Below are 17,483 nucleotides of genomic sequence, written 5' to 3' on the forward strand. Positions count from 1 at the left end.
GAGTTCAAATTAAAACTTGGAAGACTTGAAGTTTTGCAGGACTAACTTCTTGTACACCCCCCTTCTGTGTGGGTTTACTGCATTTACACTTTTTAAATTTATTTTAATTGTAATTTAATGTAAATGAGTTTATTACTACTACTGCAACTACTACTACTACTACTACTACTACTAATAATAATGTGATCCCCATGGGGAAAATACATTTCTCTCTGCATTTGACCCATTCACTCAGTAAAGCAATGGGCAGCACTAAGCAGGCACACCGGGGAGCAGTGTGTAGGGACGGTACCTTGCTCAGGGGTACCTCGTAGCCGTTCAGTGGATTCGAACCTTCCGATCGTGGGGCCACCACTCTACCTACTGAGCTATCCCTGTCCCCTTTTGCCTAGTGCTTCGCCTGAGCCTCTCGGTTCTTCACAAAGAACACTGCAGCATTTTCCAACAGCGACATATACAAATGAAAAATGTCTCTATGAGTGCTATGGATGGTAACTTAAGACAGCGACGACCTGCCCCGGGGTACAGACTCCAAACATCTGCAAACGCTGTTTGTGGTGAAATTATGATTCTAATGCTTCCAGTTAAGCCAATAAACAGAAGTAATAAAAGCCAGCAGTCCATGCCAAGACGACCAAATTCACTGTGATTAAAAACAGTTACAAGCGGAAATCATCTTTTCTGAATGAGCATGTTTACTGACCCTGTCGGTTTGCGCTTTTAATGAACGAGTAGGCATTTGGGGATAAAAGGAGAGCAGGCGAAGACGACGGCATGAGAAAGGCTCTCAGGTTAAGAGATAGCCAGCTTTAACGTAATACACACAACTGTTTCACACAGTGGGAAAGTCATTTGGCGTATCTGTTTTGTTTTCTGTAGTATATCATTGGCGTTTGAAAAAGAGACTGAGTATTCCAAAGCAGCAACGAGTTGGCGAGTTTGGCAGTTGTTGTCATTTTGTTGCCAAGACCGCTCTCCATGTAAACAGCCTGCTTTCTTTCTCTTTGAGATTTTTCACCCTCCAGAATCTGTGCTGCTCATTAAAATAACAGAAAAAAAAATATTTAGTGAGCTGTGCCCTCTCTTGCCAAAGAAAAAGAGCTTTTGGTCCCCGGCTATTATTTTCTCATATTAGTAAATAGCGAGTATCCTTGCTGCTGAGGCCACACCGCTCTTACCTTTCCGTTTTTGTGGGAAATCTTTCAGTTTGCTGTGAGCGTGGAAAGTTGAAGAAAGAACTTTGTTTGTAGTTACCCTGCTCCCATCTTTCCCTCCACACTGGTGCCACATTGGAGGTATGGAGAACAGAGCCCACCAGATATTGTGTCATATTGGTTTAACTGGAGAGGAAGTGGATAAGCCACACAATAATAGGAAATGCCATAACAATTGCCAACCGCTGCAGGACATCGGCGACATCCTCCAGCAGATCATCACAGATGAGATGATGAGGCCCAGGCCAGGTAATAACAGAGGTACAACGTGAGAATTAGATTTGAGACACTGGATTGGAGGGATTCGGTATCCCTCCGAGTTGAATGGTGGTTCCACTTCTCACTCATCACACACTGAAACTACCAATCCCCAATACTGCTGAATCCTTTTGCACCTCAGAATATCTCCATCTTTATCCCATAGCCCAGACCAACAGGATCCATCATCTCACTATAAATACAAAGCTGAGTTTGTAAGTCACCTGTGATTCATTGACCAACATGGCAGTAATGCTAAATAATGACTAAATAAACCAGAGAAAAAATGAGAAAGGATTTGATCTGAGTAAGGAGTTCTTGATCTGAATTTTTTTATTTATTATATGAGTGTATTCACAGTGTATCTGCTGTAATTTACTTATAAGACTGCCGGAACCCCTTCAACACACAGTGCCATTCATGAATCTTTAGAATACTGGACTTCGGCAGCAATCCATTCGTTCTTCCACCATCTGAAACAAGACATTTTAGCTCCTCTCCTTTTATTGGCTTCCAAAGACTTAGCATTTTCTAGCAAAAAAATAAATGGTAAATGGTAAATGGCCTGCATTTGTATAGCGCTTTTCTAGTCCATAGGACCCCAAAGCGCTTTACACTACATTCAGTCATTCACCCATTCACACACACATTCACACACTGGCGATGGCAAGCTACGTTGTAGCCACAGCTGCCCTGGGGCGCACTGACAGAGGCGAGGCTGCCGAAATAAAAACCAGAAATACTCTGGTTTTGTCTTCTGGGTGCTTGATTTACTGTAAATTTACTGAAAAATGATCAGTATTGTTACTGTTTCTGTCACACGGCTGCAATTAGTCATAGCAAAAACTTTGCATCGGGCAGGTGACCGTGCAAAGTATGTCTGCGTTCTCACCTCTGATGGTTTATCAACAGAAGACTCCAGGGTCAAAGTTCATTTGTGGAAAATTGCTTTATCTGTAAGATAAGAGCATTTTTTTTATGACTAATAATAACAAAGAATTGTTTTTTAATGCAGACTCTTTTGTCTTTCTGCTACATTCTATGATTTTCCATGAAAGGAAACATGCTTTAAACTGCCACAGAATGAAGCCTGCCCTCTTCAGCGTCCTGTGAGACCAAAGAAAATACAGGTAAGATGCATATGTAGCTTTCTTTCTATATTTATCAACCAGTAAAGACACATTGCATGCTAATACAAGACTTCTGCTCTCATCAAATTCATTATTGTGGTTAATTTTAGGCTTAAAGTTGACTTTTTATTACATTTGAATGACTCTTAGTCAGTCAGTGTGTAAGGATAAGGGATTTAAACAAGACTGCAAATAAACTGTATCCCTTTTGAAGATTTAATTTGCTATTCATATCTTAGGTAGTGACTCACATGACATGACAGATGACACGTCTGTGGCAGAGAGCGAGAGAGATTGGAGACACATAAGCAGGATGTACACTAGTTTGTCTACATTTTCTCCCGTCCTCATGAAACTTGTCATTAATGCATCTCTCTTTCTCCCTCTCCTGCTCTTGTGCTCAGTGTGTCATACTCTATCCCCAACAGTTTGCCATGGTATTTTTCCAAAACTCATTCTCTGCTGGCTTTCTTGATGATTTTTGATGATGCTCTCCTCCAAATGCTCAGATGGTGAAAAGGCTAGAAGTGCTACTGCAGGAGGAGCGTCATAACAACAGACGCTTTTAACTGAGAAATACATGGGAGCAACAGGATCATCAAATCTGTTATTATTGACATAAGGAATCTGCGCCAGGGGTTGAGATGATGCAATGTTTAAATAGGTCTAATTGTTTATATGGAAAAAGAAAGACTGACTCAGTGACTTTAGACTCACAATAATACTCCTGCTTTTCTTATCCTGCATTTATTCCAAACTCATTTTGAATTTGCAGTAAGTGAACAAATCTATATTTAACTAGGCAGGAAAGATTCGTAATTTAATATCAGTCGGCAACTTTTTCCTTATTGAAAAAAAACACCCCCAAAAAGTACAAACTGCACCGTACTCCTTGGTATTACCTCAGTTAGCTTGGAAACAGGAAGCTTAAGGGTGGCAGCAAGAAGGATTCAGAGTTTCCAAGTTAAGTAGTTGTCTCACCTGCTTATTTTCAAACTAAGAGAGCCCAGATTCACAAAATCGGACATGAGGGGAAAATGAGGGCTGGAAAAGATGACACAAAGAAAGGCGCGTGCGCGTGTGTGTAACAAAAATAGTTTGGTAGAATTTGGAAACCAGCATAGAAGTGATCATATGCTTTCCAATCAGCTCATCTTAAGATAAGAAAATACTTTATTTATGTTGACATAGCAAGGTAATTAATTAAGAAAATGTCTTTTATTTTCTCAAAAACACAGGATACTTCTTTTTACTATAGTTTTCCTGAGAGGTGCTAAGCTCACAACCTTCTGTATGACCAAGTCAGTATAAACTGCACTAAGTTGTTTGAGATTTTGGAAAATACTGGCTTTTTGTTAAATACAAATAACGATGCACTCTTATGCCTCACCAGTAAATTTTAGGGATACACCTTTCAATGTGGTAAAACAATACTAACAATAATGACGTTTAAGTGTTGCGATGAATAACTGTCCTTTTGGACCTTGTTAATCAAATGAACCAGCATGAATTCTTCTGTTAATCTTCTGTTATTTATCTGTTATTTTATGCTCTTTTTTACAGAGGTAGTTTAAATGAATGTGAACAACACAAACTGAAAGTGAGACTTATAAAATATGAGAGGAAAATAGCGGGGCTGAGTTCAGAACTAGCAGCAGGATTGTTGGAACAAAAAAGATCTTTTGGGGGCCGTCAAAAAAAAGTGCACTTTGAAATGTGCTGTTAAATATTCATACTGCAGCTAGGATGCTTGCCTGTGTGCAGCTGTGGCTGTTAATGATATCCAACCAATTATATTGTATGAATTCTTAATCTTATTTCTTTGGATCATATTATTAATATGTGCCAGAATCCACAACTACACACAGCAAATTATGTAAAGTATCATCAGGGAGCATCACAGAGGGCGATAAATGAGCAGTGCAGGCACAGAGAAAAACTGGGGGTTTGGGATACTCTGATCTTTACTGTTTGTGATCTACTGGCTTTGGAGAAGCTCACACACACACATACATGGAAACACTTCGGGTGGGCTACATTAGAAATGTGTTAAATATCGCGTTTCTGGATTACATGTGATGTAGTTGTCAGTGTGGCACATCGGTCTGCTAATTGCTATCTACTTATACTTTAATTATGCAATACTGAACATCTTAAAAATACTGTTGTATGAGACCAGTGTAGTACTAGTGCTCTACAGTAATACGGTTCACTGGTGTGCCTTATAAAGTGATCACAGCGTTGGTGTACTGCGGTGCGTTTCTCTAATTCCTGCAGAGGTTAAGCTGGATGTGAAGATACGAAGGCTGTCATAGCACTTGTTAGACACTATGAATGGGAGATGCTACCTGAAACTGCCTTGTAATTGCCGTCTGATTTGCATAACTGTGCACATTAACAACCTCTCAAATGAGCTTTAATTTTTTTCACTGAGTGTTTTGATGCTCCTTAAGAGTTGGTGTTAATTAACATTAGATTACAGATCAAGACTAAAAAGTCGTCATCATTGTAAAAATCGTAGCTCAAACTGAAATATCATTTTGTTACAAATGAATTCCGTATTTACTTTGTATAAAAATGGCTGTAATTTCCAAACAGTCAATGCAGTATATTTGTGAAACCCTGCAAAAAAAGCTGAAGTCTGCACTTCTCTGGCATCTTGTGTGTCATCGACCAAAAACGTACTTATAAATTTCACTAAAAGTGAAGCGTCAGCTGTAAACTAATAGTGGTTAAAGTCATGGCTATGGCTTTTTGTTGTATCAGAATCAGATTTATTGACCGAACACTTAAACACACATAAGCAGGATTTTTAGATCATCTGTTTGAATGAATGATAGGCTTACGTCACTTATTTCGCAGAGTGGCGTCTGCTGTCTGTCCCTTTGTTGTTTACAAGAATCTTTACTCCTTCTACAGTATCGATTAGAATTTCATCATAGGTATTTTAGCTTGATGGTGTGTGATGGACTGTGAACCTGACCAGGTACTACGTACTACTACTACTATCCCTTCCCCACTAGGCCAGCGTCAAGTGGCGTCACAAACGAACACGGACAGATCTTCCCCCAAACTTTTCTTTTATTTGGATTTGTGGTGCTTTTGTACACCTCTTTCTGGGATTCTCTTTTAACCTCTCACATTTTAATTGTGCTGACACTACTATCTTTTTAATCATAAAAATGAAAATAACTTAAAAAAAGGACTAGAGCCTGCATGTGGTGTTAAACCAGATGTGGACCTTTCATCTTAACGCTGTAGCCTATTAATAAAGCAAAAGATGCATGCTGTTCTTTTTAGGTTTTGAAGCTATGATTGTATCTTTCTTTCTTTTTATAAAAGCACATAACAAGACAAACATCACTTAACAAATAAAGCCGTTGTCATTCAACAAGTTTCTGTAGAGTCGCTTTGGACACAAACTTGGTATAATATGATTTTAATAAATTCAAATTCTCTCATCTTTAAACAGGTAAGTATTTTTACTTAACCATTATGAGGAAAGGGGGTTGTGGTCTCATTCTAGAACATTCAGTGCTGCTTCTGTGCGCAATCCACTCTCCACACCACTAGAGGGCATTCACATGTCACTGCATCTAAATTGGCATCTGGGGACTTTGTAACCAGGTCATGTATACTCACAAAATTTTATTGTCTCTTGGCGTCTCTTTTCTTTATTTATTCAGACTTAAAAAAAAAAAAAGTCACTGTGGTGAATGTCAGCAAATCAAATTCTTATTATTTATTCTTGGAGATTCTTTGTATATAGATTTTGGACTAGTGATCTTGTCCAAAACGTGATCTTTGTTTATCCTGATCCAGTAAAATAACCATGGTAATATGTTTTACAATCATGAAATATATCTCTTATACACTACCAGTCAAAAGTTTGGACACACCTTCTCATTTGATGTTTTTTTATTTTTTTATTTTTACTACTTTGTACAATGTAGATACTGAAGACTTCAAATATATGAAGCAAGATATATGGAATTATGTAGCAAAGAAAAAACTGATAAATAACTCAAAACTTGTGTTTTATATTTTAGATTCTTCAAAATAGCAGATGAGCACAATCAGTTGTGCTGTGCAGAAGTCAGGTTGGTGCACAGCTGACAGCCCTGTTTGACAGCTGTTATAATTCATATTATGGCAAGAACCAGTCAGCTAAGTAAAGACAAATGACAGTCCATCATTACTTTAAGAACTAAAGGTCAGTCAGTCTGGAAAATTGCTAAAACTTTGAGTGTGTCCCAAAGCGCAGTCGCAAAATCCATCAAGCGCTACGACAAAACTGGCTCACGTGAGCACCGCCCCAGGAAAGATCAAGAATCACCACCGCTGCTGTGGATAATTCATCTGAGTAACCAGTTTCAGAAATTGCAGCAACTCAGATTAGAGCCCAGATCAATGCCACTCAGAGTTCCAGTAGCACACACATCTCTGCATCAGCTGTTCAGAGGAGACTGCGTGAATCAGGCCTTTATGGTCTAATAGCCGCTAAGAAAACACTACTAAGGAAAAGCAACAAGCAGAAGAGAATTGTTTGGGCCAAGAAACACATAGACGAGTAGAAATCTGTGTTTTGGTCTGATGAGCCCTAGTTTGAGATCTTCGGTTCCACCTGCCGTGTCTTTGTGCGACACAGAAAAGGAAGGTGAACAGATGGTCTCTACATGCATGGTTCCCACCATAAAGAATGGAGGAGGTGTGATGGTGTGCGGGTGCTTTGCTGGTGACACTGTTGGGGATTTATTCAAAATTGAAGACAGATTGAACCAGCATGGCTACCAAAGCATCCTACAGCAACATGCCATCCCATCAGGTTTGCATTCAGTTGGACCGTCATGTATTATTCAACAGGACAACCTCCAGGCTGTGTAAGGGCTATTTGACCAAGAGGGAGAGTGATGGTCTGGCCTCCACAGTAACCTGACCTAAACCCGATCAGGATGGTTTGGGATGAGATGGACCGCAGAGTGAAGGCAGAAGGGCCAACAAATGCTCAGCATCTCTGGGAACTCCTAGAGGACTGTTGGAAAACCATGTCAGGTGACTACCTCATGAAGCTCATCGAGGGAATGGCAAGGGTGTGCAAAGCAGTAATCAAAGCAAAGCGTGGCTGTTTTTAAGAATCCAAAAATATAAAATATGCTTAAGTTATTTCACACTTTTTTGTTCACTACATTCTTCCATATGTGTTCATTCGTAGTTTTGATGCCTTCAGTGAGGATTTACAATGTAAATAGTCATAAAAATAAAGAAAAACCATTAAATGAGAAAGTGTGTCCAAACTTTTGACTGGTAGTGTGTTTGTCTGACAAGGATTTCAGCTGAACACATACAGGTTAGTATAAAAAGAAGTTGTGACTTCTTTGTGCCAAACTAAAGCATAGGGATTGATTAACTGCAGAACTGAATTCACTGAAAAAGTGAATCAGACGTTCCCATATAACTGCAATCACATCATCCAGATCAGAACTGTATACTGATCCCGGTTTTAATGTTTTGGCTAATTTAATGTTCATTTTAAAACAGGAGAATGTTGTGAAAATCTCTTCTTCCAGGATTAGAAAATCAGTCCTCAAAAGACATTTGAGTAAGAGGACAAACTGATTAAGTTAGAGAGTGAGAGCTGCCAGGGTGGACTGTTTCTGTGAAATATCTGATAATGAAGTGAGTGCTACACAGTGTAATCAATAATTTGTATGATAAATGACCATGCTGATACCGTGGAATGTTAGTTTTTTAGTATTTAAGTAATTTAAAACAGTTTTTATTATTCTTTAGTTACAGTAATTTGTTGATCTGTAAATATGTTACTCATTATTTGCTACATGGCATTTTATATTTTATCCAATAAAAACCACCAGCTTATTATTCCAACAGTAGTTCTATTAGAGTTACATGTTAAAATGTTGATATGAGCTTATCTAATATGACAAACAATAATGTTCTTATGAGTGATATCTGGTGACATTCCATATAAATGACTGTCATTATCTGCACACAGTACAAAAACAAGGGCAGCTCTGTTTTCACAGTCCTGAAAAATCAGTTTCATCAGCCACTATCACCAAGCTCACCAATCAATACAGACACACGGAGGCTTTTCACTGCAGGAATGTTATTTTCTTGGAAAGCAGAATAATCCTCTAAAGCATAGCAGTAAAATCACAGTCCTCCTGTAGTTCGACAGACTTATAAATAATTAATAAAACACTCACTAAATCTAATTCCGGTGTTTTTCCCCATATATCTCCTGCAAGTTCAGTGCTTGTCAACTGTGTGAAATTAGTTGTTTTAGTTGGCGTGGTCTTGGCTCAAAAGATATATCATTCAGGTCACCAGAATCAGAAAATAATTAACTGAAAAAGATTGTAAAAATATAACCGTTTAATAGCTAACTGGCATTTGTAGAGGATATTTGAATAGGGTAAGGGGTTAAAGGTTGAAAGTGATAAGAGGCACAGACAGAAAGACAGACAGCGAGGTTGCACAGCAGAGAAAGTTAGTCTGCTCTGTGTTCATCATGGATTTATCACGTGGGGCTCTGATCCTGTTCTCTCTAATATACTCAGGTGAGTCATTTCATTTGATTTAACCTTCCTGCCTTCTTGGGACCTTTTTGTGCCACTGCTATGTGTTAAATGGCTGCCATTTCCACTGTGTTCAGTGGAATATAACCAAACTTGCCACAGGATAGTTTTTACCTGTCAATGTTAATATTCCAGTGTGAATTCCTTAAATCAGCCTAAAATGGCTGAGCAGCAGAAATCCCCACACCCATCACCCTGGGGACCATTTTCTGCCCATTGACTTCCATTATAAACGCTATTTTTCAACCCCAAATTATCATCATATGATTTTATTTTTTCTTCTTTTCTTGGATGTCAATGAAGACTCAGGGCTTTGAAGTTTTAATTTTTAAATTGCAAAAAAAATGCAAAAAAAATAATGGCAGGTCAAAATGTATGTTGGTGCCAATCTTTGGTCCATCTAAAGGCCTACTTATAATGACAATCACATATTACTTCAACTGGTTTTTTGTGGAAATATTTAGTTTCGTTTTTTGGTTTTTGGGGCTTATAACACAGGGCGCTCATGTAATAACACTGGGATTTGAAGGGTTAAAACAACGAAAATATAATTAAAACTTTACATGAATATTTCAGGGAGAAGTAGTTTTACAAGGTTGGCTAATTTAAAGTGGAATAAAATATGGATATATGGTCTTTTTATGGCGTGGCTGAGAATGGTCCCTAGGGTGATGGGTGTGAGTTTTTTAAAGGATGGCAGGAGGGTTAATGAAAGAGGAGAAAGGCATTTGTTGGAAGATGGCAACACAATGTCTGTTTAAGTACTTTAAAGGCCTAACTGAAACAAGATTGAACCCACTGGAATAAAAATACCTGCAAGATTCACTGGGGATTATTCACAGACTGCAGTAGTTCCCATTGGAATAAAAGTACTTTCTAAGCAAAATACTGATAGGCATTAACTGTTGAAACAAACATGTTGAAATCATCATGGGGTCCTTTTGTCCCTCTGTGGGGGGTTACTCCCACTAGGTTTATATCTGGGACTCTCCACCATTTGACCTTAGAACTGAAGAAGCTTCTCGGATGAGAGGTGAAACGTCTTCAAGTAACTTAAAGAAGTCCAGACGCTTTTCTTTGCAAGCTCCTTTGACTACGATGACCTGGATGACTGAGAACCTTCACAGACATGTTGAAACAGACTTTTTTCTCCCCAGACTTAAATATAAGGGACAGCTATCTCAAACTCCACGTGTGATTTAGATAAATTAAACACATCTAACAATGTTCTGATGTTATTCAGCAAAGTCTTCATTGAGAAAAATACCTCATCTTTTGTACATTGTTGTTTCGTCATCGACTGCCCGTTCAGTCTGAATATTTGTTCGGGTTGTTTGCTTTGGGCTCGCGTTTGTGTACTCTGTGTTTTACCCAGATGTGTCAAAAGGTTCACAAAGACGTACGTGTATTCTTACACGCAGTATAAGTATTCAAACTCAGTTCCTAGAAAAATGCAAGAATGAAGAATTGAAATAAGCCATTACCTAAATTGAGCAGTAAAATGAACATGACAGATAATCTGCACTTTATAAATGTACTTTATATTAGTTTGGATGACTTAATAATAATAACAACTAATCATTCACACAAAGTGACTATAAATAACCTGGTTTATTTTTTGAATTTTGTAATAAAATCTAGAGCTCTTTGCAATATGCTGACACTACATCAAAAGCTAGTATAGCTACAGGAACAGCAATTTAATTAACACTGAATGTGAACTGTGTTCTGAACTGTGAACATGAACACTGGCCAGGAGTCATTAAACTCTACAGTAACCTCAGTGACCTGTTGCTAATATGACCGTAAAGCAGCACAAACACTGCAACCTACATTTAATGTCCAAGCCAAGTATTTCCTAAATAGAATATAACTGAATTAACAATGAAAGCACTATTATGTTTATATTCTGAGAAAAAAGACTGCCTGAACTATAAGTCATTGCAGATTCATTACTTAAAATACTTAAAATAATAAAGTGTGTGGCCACAAAGTTTATTTAATTAAAGTATGTATTTACTGTGTGCTGATAGTTGTGTTTCTCTGTGCAGTGGCTGGTCAGGCTCCCGTCATCTCAGTGGAGCCACGAGCTGCTACTGTGCGCAAAGGAGAGTCTGTCAGTTTTAGGTGCAATGTAAAACTGACAGACTCTAACCCACGGCCACTCGAGGTACAGTGGAAAAAGGCCAACAACCAAGCATTACCAGGTCAGGACAGACAACATGTTAAAACAATCACTATTGTACAGCATTTGTAAGGTCTAACTTAAGTCTCCCTGTTTCCCTGTAGACAACATAAAAGTCGGTCCTGATGGGTCTGTGCTCACGGTTACTAGCGCTGTACCTGGAAACCACGGGCAGTACCGATGTATGGTGTCCTCCGCTGCCGGCCGCAGCACCGCCAGCGTTATGCTGACCGTCAAATGTGAGCTTGTATTCAAAGTCCAGTTTTTCCCAACTGTGCAAAACCAGAAAGCGTGGGTTCCCTGGAAACACATTTTATATACAGATGTTTTCAATGACACATAACCCTGTAAAAATTTACTATAACTTTTGTTAATGAAGGGTAAATTAGTATTTAATGAAACTTTAGGAAAAAAATGATGTTAAAAATAAAATGTTTAGGGTTTCACTGAGTAAAAAGACCGGTGCTGGTGGTGAGATCAGACAGCGTTGGGACCCGACGCTGGAAACAGTAGCTATGGTAACCGCTATCTCCACAAATTCTCTCAAAGATACGCCATGATTTTCTTCCCAAATTAGTTTAAGCTCTGCTATTGAATTCTATGTAACATTATATTGAAATGTGGGCTGGTTCTTTTAAAGGAACCAAAGCAGAACTGGTTCTGCACTGACACCAACATCATATAGGAGCAAACTACGTATTACAGTGCTGTAGGCATACATAACCAACTGTTTGCTGTCAGTCTTTTGTAAAAAAGAAAAAAAGGGGAAAAAAGGCATATTTAGAGTTTTCAGCAGAGGTGGGACCAAGTCATTGTTTTGCAAGTCTCAAGTAAGTCTCAAGTCTTTATCCTCAAGTCTCAAGTCAAGTCTCAAGTAATGTCAGGCAAGTCAGAGTCGAGTCTCAAGTCACTGGTGTAAAAGTCCGAGTCAAGTCACAAGTCTGAAACTTTGAATTTCAAGTCCTTTCGAGTCTTTAAAAAAAACAAACGAAAAAATAATGTTGCAGTTATGCTAAATGTAAATATTAGACCATGTAATTTTAAAATCTGTGTTTTTCTCAACACATACAAAATAGTGAACTTAGAAAATATACACAAATTGTGAAATTGCACCTCTTTAAAATGCAGCTGAATTAAACCTAGCTCCAAGAATAATTTTCACCGACAGTTCTGAGATAAGCCGCATGTTATTCTTGGATGCGGTTGTAGGACCAGCTTTAAAATTGCATGACAAAAATATCATACACATTAAAAAAAACTGTATCACCAACGTAGCCTGGAAAACATTTGCTAGTTAGATGAAGTCAGCTATCTCATCTTAGCATATTTATATGCATATTTATAATCATACGGTTCTTGGAGTGAGTGCATACACTCATGAAGTTTAGTAACTTCCGGTCACTGCAACAAGCCCAGGTACAGTTTACCGACGGATGGGTGCAGGACCTTGAAATGCACCGTGTAGAACGAAAGACCATCGTACGTATCATAAGTTTACCAGTCTCACAAATCGTCGTCATAAATACACATTCGTTAACCGTTTATTAATAGGACCTTTGAGCTCAACGGTAATTAATTAGTAGTGGAAATAATTTCTGGTAGCATCACAGAAATGTAGCAGTGACAATAATATTGTATGCTGTAATCGTACTGGGCAATTAGTGATACAAAAAACCTGTTTTATCCTGTGAATAAAAGTATGTGTTTTTGTCAATGTACCATAATAACAGAAGCGAAACGCAATATTGTGTCAGGATAATTTACTATTTATGCACAATAAATAAAGGAGCATAGCACGACAATTTCTGTTCAGCGCCAGACTTGCTTGTAACCTATATCACCAATTATGTTAAGAAAAATGACGCATTAACTACAACAGCAGACTGACCTTTGTGGAAATGCTTGGAGCAGACTAACCTGTGAGCTGGAGTGTTCTAGGACGTTATATTTGATCTTTGAATGGCTGCAATCCAGTCGCCTCTTTGTTACTTCGGAAACATGGCTCGAACAATTTCTCTTCCACGACGTAATCCGATAACAACCGATCTCTTTACCCGTCGGCTTCCCGTGGCTGTCATGCGACCGGCTATTGCAGTTAATAATACAACAGCTTCTTGACATTTTTGTGTTTCTTTTTATCGCTGTGTGACTGATTTTAATTGAAAGCCTGCGTGCGCTAGTACCGCTTGCCACGAGTTCCCAGAATCCTTTGCGGTTCTACCCGTGAATGACGTCACATTTTCAATCTCTATATAATATGCATGTTAAATTTTATATTTGGGGTAAAATATCAAGTCTTTTCAAGTAAACCGGTTCAAGTCCAATTCAAGTCCCAGGTCATTGGTGTAAAAGTCCAAGTCAAGCCACAAGTCTTAGAACATTTTTTCAAGTCAAGTCTAAAGTCATAAAATTAATGACTCGAGTCTGACTCGAGTCCAAGTCATGTGACTCGAGTCCACACCTCTGGTTTTCAGTATGTGTAGTGTATCCCTTTCTTGCTTTTAGACGCACCTAAAGTACGACTAACGCCTTCGGGGCCGCTGAGAGTCAGGAAAGGTGAGGCCGTGTCGGTGGAATGCCGTGCCCAAGGCAGGCCAAATCCCACGCTGTCCTGGAAACGCCAAGGCTCCACCCTGAAGCTGGTTACCGCTGAAGAAAATGATGTCAACACCATCAAGGTGAAATACTAACTTGTGCTCAAGTTTTGGTTAAACTGATTTTCACATTTAGGATAGAAAAATAGTTCAAATGAATGAAAAAGAAAATGATATTCTGTTTTCTCAGTTTCCTGCGATACATCCAGATGACTCGGGAGTTTATATTTGCCTCGCTGAAAACACTGAGGGGATGACTGAGGCCAAAATTGAAATCATTGTCGAGAGGGAGCCCGGGTCGCCGGTAGCTTCAGTGACCCCTACTGAAATTACGGCAGTGGAGGGACATACAGTCACAATAGAGTGTCAGGCCAGTGGTAAGATGCCTATAATGCTCATATTTTAGATGACTCATAGTTCTGCTTCTCAGTTTTCATTCTGCCCTTCAAATCTGGTCTTCCCTTTTAGGTTCCCCTCCTCCTCTTATCACCTGGTCCAAGCTACGAGCTCCACTGCCATGGAAACACACAGTTAATGGTGGAGTTCTAACACTAACCAGCGTGGGGCGCCAAGACTCGGGACAATACATCTGTAACGCGACTAACATACATGGCTACAGTGAAGCTTACTCAGATATGGAGGTGGAGAGTGAGTGGACATAAGGATATTTAAACACAGATCCCACACATCCAGAGTCCTTGCCACTGCTCATGGTAAGCAAAATTGTATCTTTCTCCTCTCCACACAGCACCCCCATACACCACCATCCTACCCGATCAGGTGAGGCTCCAACCCGGAGATGCACTGCAGTTGCAATGCCTTGCCCACGGCACTCATCCCATTCAGTTCACATGGAGTCGGGTGGGCCGGCCCAGCCTGTCCCCCACAGCAGAGCTCACAAATGACGGAAAGCTCCTGATAGCCAAAGTTAAACAAAGCGACAGTGGAACATACAAATGTGTGGCCACAAACCACATTGGCTCCACTGAGGCTACAACCAGAGTGATCATAAGAGGTGAGCTGAGTTAAAGTGAGCGGTTTCATGATTACAAATGATCTCTTTCTTTTAGATTCTAATGCTATCTTGCTTTTTTTGTTTTGTTTGCAGCTTAAGAAAACCCAGCGTGTCTCGTTGGTAAACATCTATGCAGTGCTTACACCTTGTGCAAGAATGGATCGTAATGCTGTCGACGCTCTGGCGTTTAATTGAAAGAAACCAGAGAAAATAATTAATAGGTTCATCTACATTGATGTTTGATTAAGCAAATTATGCTGAGATTTAAACATTTGGCATTACTAGGCATGTTGGGTTAATTTTCATATTTTGCAGAAAATTTTTACTCCTACTATTGTTGTTGTCTCGTATCAGCTTTCAGGAAGCTTTTACTGGAACTCTGCATCGACTGACAGCTAACAGCATGTATGTGTGGGAGTTTTTTCTTCCACTGGAATGCATCTGCACACTGTCCTCCTCCCTTCTTGTCCTCTCCTTAGCTTACACTGTCAAAATGCAACGATACAAGATAGAAACGTTCCTGATCTAATGTACAAAACATTATAAAAGCCTTTGTTAAGAATCAAATCACTGTATACCATATTAAACAAAATTGTCTAATCTGAAGTGTACTTATATTAGGACTGTGCACGTTTTGAGCTATAATAATGCAATCATAAACAGTTAAACCACTCATTTGATATCCATGAGTTTAAAAATTGCTTGTAAAAATGACCGTGTAGACATTAGGGTGCCTTCTGAAGGGGAAAAACATACAAGACAACCACATGGGAGGAAATATATTTCAGATTCAGATCCACAAATGACAAAAAAATACCAAAATGCACAGAAAAAATAGCTGAAAAACCCCCCAAAGTAAAATTACAACCTAGCAGCTGTGCAGCAGCCTGTTCACATCTGTGTGTTCCCAGACTCATACTATATGTAGTGTGGAAGAAATTTCATAAGTACCAAAGATGTCACCAATTCATAACCGACCAAATATGAAAAAACATCTTCCATTACAGAGTTTAATAATGATAATGTTCAGTAACGTGTTTTTATTCCTTCATAGTATTACGAAGTCTGTCATGCGGTGTAGTAGGACTCAGGCGCAGAGCAGAGTTCAGGGGAAAACAACGTTTATTTACACAATCACCAGGTGCAGATATATACAGTGAGGGGAACGGGTAGTGATGGGACGTTCTGTATCGAGGCTTCGGAGCGTGTGTCGAGTAATGAGGGGGCGTTTCCGCGAAGCACGTATCGAGGCTTGCTTCATTTATGGGAGGAGCTGAAAATGATGACGTCCGAAGCCTCGCTGCCCGGCTGTACCACGTGACTGGTTCATGAAGCGGTTCGAATTTTTTCCGCGAGCTATGAGAGCGATATAAACCCCTCAGACTTCATTCAAAATGTGGGTGTTTGATGAAGAGTTGCGGTTAGTGAGAGTTTGGAGACAGTTTGGAGGTTTATGAGAGTGAGGAGAGAAAGTCAGGAGAGAATGGAGCCAGCTAAGAAGAGGAGGATGTCCTCCCCTGTGTGGGAACATTTTGATCTTATTCCTCCCAACAAGGTATGTGAATTTCCACAGAAGATGGATTTTCATAATACTGATGGTGCAATAAAACCTATGTTAGGCTGTCTGTACTTTTGTACAAGGTGAGGTGTTTGCTATGTGCCAGGGAGCTGGGATATAACAACAACACCTCATCCATGCTTAGGCACTACAGAGCTATGCATGAGAATAAGGGGAACACCGATTGTGGAGCAAGACCAGGTGAGCCATCAAATGCCATGATACTATAGCATGCTGTAATGTTACTAAATGATATAACAATATCATACAATGCAATAAGTGACGTGTGTGATATTTAAATTTGTGCTTTGTTTTTATTGTCTTTCCATACTGCCAGCATAAATATACACAGTATACTGCATCACTACAATATAGATGTTTTACACACTCCTTTTGTTGTTGACATTTACAGGCTGTGTGCAAAATGCCACACTCTTCAAATTCATACCAGCTATTATTTTTACATCCAGTAGGTGTCCTGCTAGAGCAAATGAAGCTTCATGAAGCTTCGCGTTGGGGTGAACCAATTGGATGAAAAGCTTCAGTGCTTCATGGGGCTTCATCTGCCCATCACTAGGAACGGGGGTCCTAGGTCCGAAAGGGAAGTCCGGGATTGGAGTCACACACATACTAGCTCTTCTTCTTTACAGTGGTTGAAACAACAGGTTAGTCACGGGTCCGGGGAAAACTGTGCACAGGAGAAAATAAGGTTACACAGAGATCGCAGCAAGTTTACAAAGCTTAAGGATTCAAGGCAGAGGTTCACTAATGTGTCTAGCATAATCATCCAGCGGTGAGGCTGTCTGCGTCCCGGCCTTAAGAGTCCAACCCGTAATCAGAGCCTGACGAGATGCAGGTGTGTGCCAAGGGCGGGAGCCTGCAGTGAGCTCCGCCCTGGCGGGGAGGAGAGAGGAGAATGTACACCAAACA

General features: G+C 39.5%; 1 protein-coding gene, 1 long non-coding RNA gene and 1 pseudogene across 2 annotated transcripts; all 3 read left to right on the forward strand.

Moving 5' to 3' along the window:
- Nucleotides 1-1,297: 1,297 nt before the first annotated feature.
- Nucleotides 1,298-3,155, forward strand: LOC146668471 (pre-B-cell leukemia transcription factor 3-like; annotated as a pseudogene).
- Nucleotides 3,156-9,076: 5,921 nt separating this feature from the next.
- Nucleotides 9,077-15,595, forward strand: sid4 (secreted immunoglobulin domain 4). The gene is made up of 8 exons (XM_085410401.1): nucleotides 9,077-9,183; nucleotides 11,253-11,408; nucleotides 11,491-11,625; nucleotides 13,892-14,064; nucleotides 14,171-14,357; nucleotides 14,449-14,628; nucleotides 14,729-14,995; nucleotides 15,089-15,595. The coding sequence occupies exons 1-8, from the start codon at nucleotides 9,135-9,137 to the stop codon at nucleotides 15,091-15,093; spliced, it is 1,152 nt and encodes a 383-aa protein (XP_085266527.1). The 5' UTR covers nucleotides 9,077-9,134; the 3' UTR covers nucleotides 15,094-15,595.
- A 662-nt stretch (nucleotides 15,596-16,257) lies between these two features.
- Nucleotides 16,258-17,122, forward strand: LOC146668473 (uncharacterized). The gene is made up of 3 exons (XR_014911993.1): nucleotides 16,258-16,550; nucleotides 16,637-16,754; nucleotides 17,024-17,122. It is a non-coding gene; the product is annotated as an uncharacterized LOC146668473 (long non-coding RNA).
- Nucleotides 17,123-17,483: the final 361 nt, after the last annotated feature.

The sequence above is a fragment of the Rhamphochromis longiceps genome, linkage group LG6, assembly GCF_057381845.1.
Source record: "Rhamphochromis longiceps isolate RC_006_pf linkage group LG6, R_longiceps_female_GT1.1, whole genome shotgun sequence".
Taxonomy (NCBI): domain Eukaryota; kingdom Metazoa; phylum Chordata; class Actinopteri; order Cichliformes; family Cichlidae; genus Rhamphochromis; species Rhamphochromis longiceps.

What these genes read in the sequence shown, in the direction of transcription:
- sid4 (XM_085410401.1), top strand. Translation starts at nt 9,135, where the DNA reads ATGGATTTATCACGTGGGGCTCTGATCCTGTTCTCTCTAATATACTCA. An exon ending in CGTTATGCTGACCGTCAAAT is followed by an intron (nt 11,626 to 13,891) that starts GTGAGCTTGTAT and finishes TCTTGCTTTTAG; the next exon opens with ACGCACCTAAAGTACGACTA. An exon ending in ATGATGTCAACACCATCAAG is followed by an intron (nt 14,065 to 14,170) that starts GTGAAATACTAA and finishes CTGTTTTCTCAG; the next exon opens with TTTCCTGCGATACATCCAGA.